Source organism: Magnolia sinica, chromosome 11 (assembly GCF_029962835.1).
Source record: "Magnolia sinica isolate HGM2019 chromosome 11, MsV1, whole genome shotgun sequence".
NCBI classification, from domain to species: domain Eukaryota; kingdom Viridiplantae; phylum Streptophyta; class Magnoliopsida; order Magnoliales; family Magnoliaceae; genus Magnolia; species Magnolia sinica.
This window is the reverse complement of record NC_080583.1, coordinates 72,248,380-72,260,397: the sequence shown is the minus strand read 5'-3', so window position 1 is coordinate 72,260,397 and position 12,018 is coordinate 72,248,380. Positions and strand designations below refer to the sequence as shown.

Genomic DNA, 12,018 nt, shown 5'->3' with positions numbered 1-12,018 from the left:
CCATTTCCCCAATGTTTCCCAAAAAGTGCGATAAATTACGCGATACAAACAATATATCCCGTGCGATAACCGATACGTATCTATATCCCAAGGTTGCGATACATTGCGTGATACCGATATTTTGAACACTGGTCTTGAGTGCTTCATTAATTATGAATTAGTCGGGAAAGTAAGTGGAGGTAAGAGGGTTAGATCGGTTAAAGCAGGTTTTCAATGATCATTATGTCTTGGAATGTAAGAGGGTTGGGCTGCAAAGTTAAGAGAGCCACATGCCTTTGGTGCTGCGGGGGGGATTATTGTGGCTTGGAATGCTGATCTTTGGATTATGGTCGATTCCTTTTTTGGCAAAAATTTCTCTTTTTATTCTGTTATGAGAGATTTGTCAGGGTTCTAGTGGGTCTTCATTGCAGTCTATGGGCCTTGTTCTTATCGCATGAGAGATCCTTTTTTGACTAAGCTGGACAGTGTTAGATAGATTTGGGTCGAACCTTGGTGTGTTGGGGGTGATTTCAATGTGGTTTGTCATGCGAAACCTAAGGGGGGTCGTATTACTCGAAGTATATCCAATTTTGCAGTTTGGGTGGCCCATCATGATATAGTGGATCTTCCCATGGTAGGAGTGAATTTTACTTGGTGTAACGACCAAGCTAATGCTACATTATCGCGATTGGACAGATTTTTGGTATCTGCAGAATGGATTGAAAAGTTTCTGTTGGTTAATGAGTGCAGTTTGCCTAGGATTGTGTATGATCACCATTCTATCGTGCTTGATGTGGCCGCGGTTAATTGGGCTCCTAGACCTTTCAGATTTGAAGCCACTTGGCTACAAATTGAAGGTTTTGAGCAGTTAATCACTGATTGGTGGAATTTGCTATCTGTCGATGGGTATGCCAGTTTTAGAATTTGCAGGGAGCTGAAGTTATTGAAAGACAAGATTAATGTTTGGAAAAAGATGTGCTTGGGGATTGGGAGGAGGATTTTGATAGTACGTTGAAAGAAATCCATGATTTAGACATTTTAGAGGGCAGTGGTTGCTTATCCTCGGATGATAGAGGGCAGCATAATCTTTGTGTTTTGTGATCGGGGTGAAAGAAGAGGAAATTAAATGGTGGCAAAGATCCAGAGCGGTTTAGCTCAAAGAGGGGGACAAAAACACTTGCTTCTTCCACAGTATTGTTAGTGCCTGGGTGCGTGGTAATATAATCTCTAATTTAGTTGTGAATGGAGTTCGGACGGTAAGAGTCAAATTCGTTGTGCCATAGTTCATTTTTATAAAAAATTGATCTGCGGTGATCAATAGGAGAGACCGTGCTTGGATAATTTAGAGTTTCGGAATTTGTCAAGTGAAGATGGCTCGTTCCTTGAAGCGTCGATATCGGAAGAAGAAATTAAATATTCTTTAGATTCGAGGTGTGAGGATAAGGCCTTGGGTCCTAATGGTTTTTCAATGCTCTATTTTCAAAAAGTATGGCATGTGATTTAAAAGGATGTAACGGACTTTATATCAAAATTCTATGAGCAAGGTTTTCTTTCAAGTGAATTAGGGGCTACGTTCATTGCTCTTATTCCAAAAGTGGAGGGGATCAAGCAGTTAAAAGACTTCAGGCCAATCAATCTAATTCTATGAGCAATGAATTAGGGGCTACGTTCATTGCCTTTATGAGCATACATACCCTCAATACCTATTGATGGTAGAAACTTGGTGACCTAGGCATAGACACTTCTTCCAATAGATCTCCATGAAGAAAGGCATACTTGACATCTAATTACGATAGATGCCTAGAGTTATTAGGATCAAGAGATGATAAAACTTACATAGGGTTCAGTTTTTCAATGGGTAGAAAAATTTCATTAAAATCAAGTCCGTGTTGAGTGAAACTAATAGCTATTAACTGTGCTTTATATTGCTTTGTCTGTCTGTCTGTCCATCTGGTTTATACTTGGCGGTAAATATCACTTTTTTTTATAAAAATTTTAAAACACAGCCTTCATTCCATGAAAAGGACACTGTACGAAAGACACTTCGGGCTGCCATCAGAGCAGAAAAGAAGCCTGATGCCACCTATCATATGATTTACAAAGACGCCCCATCCCTGTTTTTTTTTTTTTTACAAGAGAAAACTTGGGCCCGAGCCGAAGCCGCAACTTAATCCTCTACCACTAGCGATTGAACCTCTTTCTGACAGTCCCCAAGCCGACCTTATCGAGGAACAAGAGGCCTCTCACCACCTGAGGGAGAGCCGCAATGCTATGGAAAAGGGCTGATGCTTGTTTCCCACAACCTAAATTGGCCATTCCATCCGCCGGCCCATTTCCTTCCCCACAAATATGATGAAACTGAACATTACCGTAGGAACAGAGAATCCGAATTCTGTCCAGCCAACACTTCCACTTCCAGCCCGGGCAAGAGGTACCCGACAGAAAACTGACCACCATATATGAGTCGGATTCAAGAATGATGTTTTTCAGGTCGTGATTGATGCAATGTATGAGTCCATTGTGGGCCGCTCGAATTTCAGCCCTGGTATTAGAAGTGCGTCCATATCTAGCATAAAAACCAAAAAGAAGATGACCATCCGCAGCCCTGCACACTCCCCCTCCTCCTGCTAGTCCTGGGTTACCCCGAGACGACCCGTCGACATTGAGTTTGACCCACCCACTTGGCGGTTTTGACCAACGTACGACGTGGGATACATCGTGCTGGGGCTGAAGATTAATCCCCAAAGAAGACAGAACCCTGCTTTGGCTGGTGGCGCGAATAGCCATAGAGGGTCGACTATTAGTGATTCTTCTCAACCATCCGGTGATTCAGGAAATCAGAATCTCGTCACGCACCAAGATCCCGTCAAACCTAGCGGTATTCCTACATTTCCAAAGCTCCCACAATATAAAACACAGTACCTGGTTTTTGAATGGAGGTGAAGGTCCGAAAGCTGAACGAGAGCCCCACCAATGGGAGAGCCATTCACCTATCGTAAGACTGCGCAACATGTGCACTCCATAAATCCTGGCAAAGTGGGCCCAGACCAATCTTGCCCTGACACTGTGGAAGAAGATATGATCAGCAGATTCCACGGAGGGCCTCTGCCTATTGGGCTGCTTACAATAGTTGCATCTCGAGGCCATCTGCACCCCTTGGGATTGAACAACAGAATCTACCGCAACTGCCCCTCTGAGGATCCGCCATACAAACGTGGTAAATATCACTTAACCCACAACATACTTGGGTAATAACCAATGCTTTAAATATCGTTATCGTGTAATGTATTGCACTCTTGGGATATGGATGCATATCGGTTATCGCATGGGATATATCAGTTGTATTGCGTAATTTATCGTTGATGTTGGGAAACATGGGAACATTGGAAAATTGGTCGAATTTTTCATTGAAACGTTAGGGATAATTACTAAAGACATCAATACGCACATAGAAGTCAAAACATTAAAAAAAAAAGTGCACATAATAGGGGTTTTGTTTATATGGGGTCCTAATATATGCGCTTTCCAACTGAACTTATGCAAGTATATTCAAAGTCTATTCATATAATTTATAAATGTAAGAAGCCATGTATGGAAACCCAAGCAATACATTCAAAAGCAAAAGAAGAATCACTAGATGAGGTTACATACATGTTTAATTTTGTGTTTGGATACAAAGATAGCAACTGATTTGCGAGAAGTTGAGAAATTTAGATTTTTCTCAATTTTCTGCAACTAAACCCATCTCCCCCAAATCTCAAAATCAAAGTTCCAATAATTTTTAATGGAAAACATAGAGAATCATAGATTTGTAAGCATTTGACACTGGTTTAACATGATTTACAGCAAAAACATGGATCAAAAATTGAAAATGATATATCGGCTGATATCGTCGATATTTAAAACACTGATTTGAACCACTATTTCTTGCCATTGTAGTAGATCACCACAAGACAGCCAAGAATAACCACACAAATTCAGTATTTCAGATCTTATACCCACTACATCACCTGATCAGCCACGTGCTACTCCCCGACACAACTTCATTTTATGTAGCACTCACACACTGACAAATCATCATATGAGCCAACATAATATAACATGTGATCACCTTAACATGTCAAAAAGTACTCTAAATCAGAGATTGCATTACAACACAGTAAAAAAGTCCAAAGTGGGCTGGGAGATGAGACTATAGCATAAAAAGCACCATAGAACATTCAAATCACATGAATGATTCAAGTTTCTGCAGATTGGGATTCTTAATACACATCAAACAGATGGATCAAATAGCCTCGAGAAAGCCCTACAAAATCTCTATGAACCGGAAATTGAACTGATTTTTATTTTTATTTTTCCCGAATTTTTTCTTAGATCTGAAAAAACTCCACTAAAAATCTTAGCTTAAATTCTTTCAAAAATTACCACAAATCTTCTGAAATCATTCTTTTCAAATATGTGGTTTTTTTTTTTCATCAGAACTATGGTCGTATCCCTCCATCATCCATATGGCCTGATGACATCAGCAATAGGTCCCACCAACTTGATCTTTGGTCCACCACAGATCAGTGCTCTGTTAGCAAGTTGAAATAAGGTGGGGGGAGAGAGGGAGGGATGCATGATAACACTATCTTATTAATAATAAGAGTCCAGTATGGTGCTCGCATGACTATTCAAAAATATACTTGGTAAATCAGTACATGAAAGGAGATAGCAATGAACAATACAATGATACTCCTCATGACTGCGTTATGTCTCTCCAAGTACCTGATTCAGTAGCATGCACATTTGACCTTCATAAGAACTCAAAAAACTTGAAGATAAGGGACACTTAGAAAGGAGGACAATTGAGCTGGATCTGATACATCATAATGGCATTACAAAGACCATGCTGTTGGTACTGGGTCCACAGTATATCTTTAGACCCCAATTTGGTACACACGGTCTGCAATGAAAGTTGGTGCCTCCTACTGTCCAAAGACGGTTGGAAGGAATCCAATATGTGTTTTGAAATTGGCTTCCAGAATGGGATTAAATCTAAATTTAAAACATGTTGGGTTTCCTGCCTACTGACTGCAGACAATGTAGATATATGTGAACAACCTGTGTAAATGTATGTAAATGCACACATGCATGGACATATGTAACGAACTAATACCTCTGCATAATATAAATCAAAATGAGTTCTTGCTCAAGCAGTGTGGTTTTATTTTATCCTTTTCTAGTGAGATGCTTCTGTTTATGGATTTAGTACGTCTCTTTTGCAGAAAACAGACATTCAAATATCTGTCATGTATCTATTGATGGCACATTTTGCAACTATATTTATGATATGACATGTTGAAGCAGATTGAAAATTCGCGAAAAATGGAAGATGTGGATTTATTTAAGAATGAGACACATCCACAGTATGAGCTGCTAAAGGTGAGGCACAGTTTTGTTTCTATAAGGTAATTGTCACACATTGTTAAATAAGTGTTACACATTGTTTTTATGTACTGGTTTTAATCATGTCAGAGGGAGGTACAAAAGTCCAGAAACAGAGAACTTGTTGAGTTATTTGATTCTTCCATTGGTATTCACCATGCTGGGATGTTACGTTCTGATAGAGGCCTGACGGAACGCCTTTTCTCCCAGGGCATCCTCAAAGTACATCCTTGTCTCTTTTTCTCTTAGTCTTAGAACACTGTATGCTGGCTTTGGTAAAATTATGCCTTCATACCGGTTTCAGGTCCTTGTATGCACTGCAACTTTGGCATGGGGAGTAAACCTACCTGCTCACACAGTTGTCATAAAGGTTGGTACAAGAACACAACCTGGGTATTAAATTGAAGTATGCAAACTATTATGGTTAAATTTCATGTTGTTCAAATTGTCTATGTTAACATTCCAGCTTCTGATTTCAGTTACTCCATCTTTTATGTAGTTGGTATCTAGGATTGCCTTGACTACTTTTTCTTTTTATTACCCAAGGTAAAATTGTTGTTTTTATGTTGCTTAATAGTGACTGAACTTACTAATCTGTTGCACTAATACTAGTAAGCGGTTGTGTATCAGTCAGACACATTAGGTACAAACAGCTGTCTAACAGATGCTAACCTTCCTTTTCTACATGCGCTCTTGGAGCCAACCATAACAAAGTTCAGATTTAGATGAATCATATGCCAATAGAGTTCTGCCCTGAATCAACTGCTAGCCAACTATTACATACAGCCTAAAGGGTGAGCAAGCAATGGTCCTGTAGGGGCAATTGCTGGAAAACTGCTTAGCACAAAGCACTCACACATGAGAGGTTGTTCTCTAGTAGTTGAACCCACCAATAGATGTTTACCAACAAAATCCTGAACTTTTGATATTCATTCTCCAAAATTTCCTTTCTAGAAATTTCACATGGTCAGGCACCTCTGGTCCTAATCTTCAGTGTTCTGTTTGAGAATGCTCCATCTACTTCTCTTCTTCTATTGTCGGGTGCATTTAATGTCAACATTTTATGTATGGGCTGCTCCCAGCCCTTGCTTCATGATTCAATTGATTCTGACCATTTACTAGTTCTGGGCTTGATTACTACATTGTTTGAATGTCTTTTATGGTTCTGCTCCATCTAAGTTTCACGATTATCTTGTTCTTAAATGTTCTGCTTCTTTTGGTGGTTTTGAAGTTTTGTAAGTTTGCTACTATTTTTGCTGCTGCCTTCTTCGTTTCATTATTACATAAAGAATTCATTAGCAATTGATTTTGTAATGGTGGGCCTTATCCTTAATTCATTTCCTTCAAGCTGGTTCCTTACTGTAATAGAACCAAATAAACATTTTGTTTTCAACTATATCAGGTATTTCTCTATAATTACACGTCAATATATTTCGTAGTAGCCATGTGAGGAGGCAATGATGTAGAACCCTGTTTATTAATTGGACTGGCAGTGAAAAGGACATGGGTCTCATACATGCTCATCCCCGTACAAATTGGGGGATCATTTTTCCAGACAAAACAGTCTACTTTTATTCCAAGTCAGTCAACTGAGCATTTCAAATTTCCAACTTGTTATTCCTTTTACCTCACCAATGGCAATGTTTCTTGTTAAATATTTTGGTGGAAATTTGGCTGCACTAGACATTACCATGCATGGATTTACTGGCACAATCTAATCTGCAACCTTGCCTGTTGGGTTGCCAGTCTACTTTTGGAAATTTATCAATTAACAGCATCTTATGTCATACACAAACTATTCAGGGTATCATTTATGATTCTGTTATTAAAGAGAGCACCAAATTATGTTTCTGTGTCAATGTATTGGGGATTCGTGCTACTTAAATATTGAAAAACAGAAATGCTGAATGCTGCCTCGGCACGCTAGTTCTTTTGAAGGATCTTTACTTGACATGGGAAACAATTATTATTATTATTATTTTTAAATCCTGGCTTGATAAGGCATGCTGATCAATCCAAATGCTGTAGGGTTTTCGTTGGATACTATGGATATCATATTATAATATGATAGACAGATGGTGTTTGTCGCATATTATTTGCATTTTGCGGAAGTTGTATCAGTTAGTGCATATCTTATGGTGTGAGTGGCTCATGTCCTTTACTCAGAATGAGAATGTGATGATAAGGGGCCAATATCATTGCATTCTCATTTTGGAGTAGATTTTGCAGACGGCAGAGTTCAGTTCATCCTGCCATCCACATTTTGTGTGATGTCAAAGCAGATCTCCATCAGCAATGTTATGTATGGGTTCAGGCTTCATTCCATTTTATTTTCATTCAGAGGTACATCCAGACAGGCCTGTAACTCTTGTCAATTGTTATACATCTCTGTGTGGTTGCTTCAGGGTACTCAAATATATGATCCAAAGGCTGGTGGATGGCGAGATCTGGGCATGCTTGATGTTATGCAGGTGATACATAAGTCCCCCACGAACAGCGTAGAAAACATATGGCTGCAGGCTGATGTGAGGTTCAGTTGTTTAGTTATACATCTTTTGAACAATCTACTCTTTCCTTCCAAAATCCTTGTTTTAGATCTTTGGACGTGCTGGAAGACCACAGTTTGACAAAAGCGGTGAAGGAATTATCTTAACATCTCATGACAAGCTGGCCTACTATTTAAGATTACTGACGAGTCAACTCCCCATAGAGAGTCAGGTAAGTGATTTCATTGTTTCTCTGTCACTTGGATTATAGGGCATTTGAACTGTTTGTACTTCGTACTGTTAAAACTTGGCTGCTCTGTACAGTTTAATGCTGTGGGATGGAAATCCAAAACATGCACCCTGTTGTTAATCTCAAGCAATTGTAGGTTGTTACCTCTTAGTTCTTTGATAGTTATGATTAACATATCTTACGTTTTTGATCAATTTTTTTTAGCAGATATGTTTTACTTAATTCTTTAGAAGTTCCGCAGCACTCGGCAGACCTATTCCTGCTTATAGTCTCTCACTCTTAACAAAAAATTGGTGAATCTATTTTCTTTTCATTTTTTTTGTTAGCATTTCATAACTATGAAAGACCAACAGTGAAAAATCTGAATACGTCAAATAGTAGTTGTACCTTGTGTTCGAAATATCGGTATTGTGTTACGTATCGCACCTTTGGGGTACGGATACGTATTGGTTATCACATGGAATATATCAGTTGTATTGCGCAATGTATCGCTGTTGTTGGAAACATGGGGAAACATTGGGAAATTGGTCGAATTTTTCCATGAAACTTCAGTGATTGTTAAAAAAGACATCAATACACACTTATAAATCAAAACATTACAAAAAACAAGTGCACACGATAGGATTTCTTTGTATGGGGTCCTAATTTATGCGTTGTTTAACTGAATTGATGCAATTATATTCAAATTCTATTCATATAATTTATAACTGTAAGAAGACGTGTGGAAACACAAGCAATACATTCAAAAGTAAAAGAAGAATCGCTAGATCAGGTTACATACATATTTGATTTTATGTTTGGATTCAAAGATTGCAACCGATTTGTAAGAAATTGGAAAATTTTGATTTTTCTTTTCAATTTTCCACAACTCGGCCCATCACCAAATGTCGAAATCAAAGCTCCCAATCCATGATTTTTAATGCAAAACATGAAAAATCATGGATTTGTAACAATTTGACACCGATTCAACATGATTTATAGAAAAATGATCAAAAATAAAAAACTCTCACTGGATCGAAAATGTAGGATATATCCCACTACTTGTGTGTTTCGTATCGCACAGGTGGGATACAAGATTTATCATGGGATATATTGGCTGATATCGTTGATACTTATAACATTGGTTGTACCTTGCAAAATTTGTTTGGCATATTCCAATTTGATTCTGTAAACTATGGCAGCATAACTGTAGGTCATGCCTACCTGGAGTTAGGTTAGAAAAGTGAGCAGCAGGATTTTGATATCTCAGGCTGCATGGGCCAAGGCGGCTACTTGACGATGGTGTGGTTGCAGCCTAGACTATATAACTAGGACACTGAGGCATATGCTGGTCTTGGATAGGGTGAGTTTTAAAAATCAATTGTTTTCAAATCTTTAAGTTTATAATATATTTTAATTACATGAAAACATTCAAGGGAATTAATTTCTCAGTGCTTTAGCTCATCAAGGGATGTGGCAACTTGGGCCCCAACCTTGTGAAGAAGTATCATAGACAATAAGTTAGAGTAGTGTATTCGGCTTTAAAACTGTCCGAGGCAGTTGGCCATTTCCCCAATGTTGCTGGTAGGTGATGGAAGGGAGAAATATTAGGCCTTTCACTATGGAGTCCTACAAGATCAAGTGGGAGATTTGGCCAAATGGATTCTTTGCACATTTATGATGCTTCCATGGTCCCTCGTGAGTGGTTGCTTTTTGCTGGTTAGCCACTAAGAATAGAGTGTTGATCATCGATACTCTCCTAAGAAGGAATATGATATCATGAATGTGTTTTCTCTACTTCTCTTTTCCTCAAGGATGCTAAGATTGTTGATTACCTATTCATCCATTGCAATTTTGCATCTAATATGTGGATGTATCTCACAGGCCTATTCGAACCGCAATGGGTTATACTCGGATCAATTAAAGCCATGACTTAACATGGAAGTGGGAGAATCGAGAAAAAATAATGAAAGTATTAATGGGGTCCCTGCTTGTTTTTTTTAAAAAAAGCCACTTAGGGTCTTTGCCAAGGGGATCCTGTTTCTCCCTTTCTCTTTGTTGTTGTGACAGAGGTCCTTAGTAGAATGCTTTCTAAAGGGCAAGGAGGGGGTCTTTTTGAAGGCTTTAAGGTTGTTAGTTTCCCTCAAGACTATAAACCATCCCCAATTTGCAGATGATACCCTCCTCTTTTGTGAGGCTTCTAAGTTTAAAATGGTTACCTTGTGGATTGCTATCAGATGGTTCAAGGTAGTTTCTGGCCTTAACATTAATGTCGCTAAGAATGAACTGCTCGGTGTTAATATCTCTCAAGCTATATGATTGTCCAGCTCGTTGAGATTTTTGGTTGTGAGGCTGGTTCTTTTCCCTCGACTAACCTAGGCCTCTCGCTGTGCTTGGGTAAACTTGCTTTGCATCTATAGAACAGGGTGGTGGAGAGAATGGAGAGGAAGTTATCCCCTTGGAAAAGCAAATAGCTCTTCCTTGGAGGTAGGACAAGGGGGTTTGCTTGGAGTAGTGAGGTGGAGGATTGCGATGCTCTTGCCATTTTTTGGTCCATCTGGCTCGAAAGAAACAATTGCTGCTTCCGTAACCTAAGGGGTTCTGTTATAGGGGTTTAATCGGGTGGCTTTATATATTAGGGAGTGGGCGTAGGTTTTGTTTGTTACCCCCCTTTACATTTTTTCTTTTCCTTTTTGGCCTCCAGCTTTACTAAAATTGGTTCATCTATATATATATATATATATATTTGGCAACTAGCTCTACTATCCTCCATGTGGTCAAGGTCAAGGGGTGTAGATAAGGTTTTTTTAAAGGGCCAAAAGGGATATGTATTTGTTTCAAAAGGCGAAAGGGCGCTTGATCATGTTGGCTTTTGGTAATAATCAATTTAGGTATTGTGATTGGGAATTTATTGTGGGTGTTTTGTAGTTTTTCTTTGTTGATGGGGTGCGGGATGATTCCTCATCATCCTACTCCTGCTTTTCTGTATCTTCTTTTTGTTTAGTGCTAATAATATATCCTTGACTGATAGATTCAATTTTTATTTTATTTTTATTTTATTTATTTATTTTTTCGTGTCGTTGTTTTTGATGGGCTTTTGCCTTAGTTCTTCTTTATCAAGTCTCTATATGATACTCCTAAGGATAGAAAAATAAATTGTTTAGCTTTTGGAAAGGTTTGATCCTCTACAAGACACATTAAGGATGGAAAAATAGTTTGTTTATCTTTTGGAAAGGTTTGATGATGCCCAAATCCCTTTAAATGATATTGACAAAATGGCAGTGCCCCTTAATGGTCTTTTTTGTAGTTAATCTTCTTAACCTTCTCATACTTCATACGTGTACATGTATTCAGATAACAATCTAATGATTTATTTAATGAACCATCAAGTCAAAACAAAAATTGACAATTTTAGAGAGCGAATGAGGGATCAACTTACACCGACGAAATTGCTTTTAACAAACTCAGGAATTCCATATCTAATGTGACTTCGAATTCGTCTAGAGGAACCAAAGTTAGAGATCTTACCCATCTACTCTCTAGTCTCTACTTTGTAGCTCAACATCCTTATTTCATAGATAGGCTTGGTCTCTATGTTCACCGCTTTCATTCTACTTGAATGCTTAACAAACCAAAGGCCTGGCCACTTGGCCACCTAATGCAGGACACTTGATTCAATGTTAGCATGCAATGTGGAGATTATGAAAGAGTCCATAAAGTAATTCAATTAACAAAAGATGCTAACCCACCACGTAATTAAAAGTAAATAATAAGAAATAAAATCTGATTTAACCTAAATCACATGCTTGTATGCTAAGAAATCACATGCCCGCATGCTAAGAAATCACATAAATCAATTAAAACTAGGCCCGATGGAAGGATGGAACTTCCAATTTA

At 38.5% G+C, this 12,018-nt stretch overlaps 1 protein-coding gene across 1 annotated transcript in view; it reads left to right on the top strand.

The window, feature by feature from the left end:
• Positions 1 to 12,018, top strand: part of LOC131219330 (DExH-box ATP-dependent RNA helicase DExH14) — a 148,714-nt gene that overhangs the window by 36,338 nt on the left and 100,358 nt on the right. The window contains exons 16-20 of the mRNA XM_058214411.1: positions 5,329 to 5,403; positions 5,497 to 5,628; positions 5,711 to 5,776; positions 7,812 to 7,877; positions 8,002 to 8,124. Coding sequence (XP_058070394.1) covers positions 5,329 to 5,403; positions 5,497 to 5,628; positions 5,711 to 5,776; positions 7,812 to 7,877; positions 8,002 to 8,124 — 462 coding nt within the window. The remainder of the gene's footprint in view (positions 1 to 5,328; positions 5,404 to 5,496; positions 5,629 to 5,710; positions 5,777 to 7,811; positions 7,878 to 8,001; positions 8,125 to 12,018) is intronic.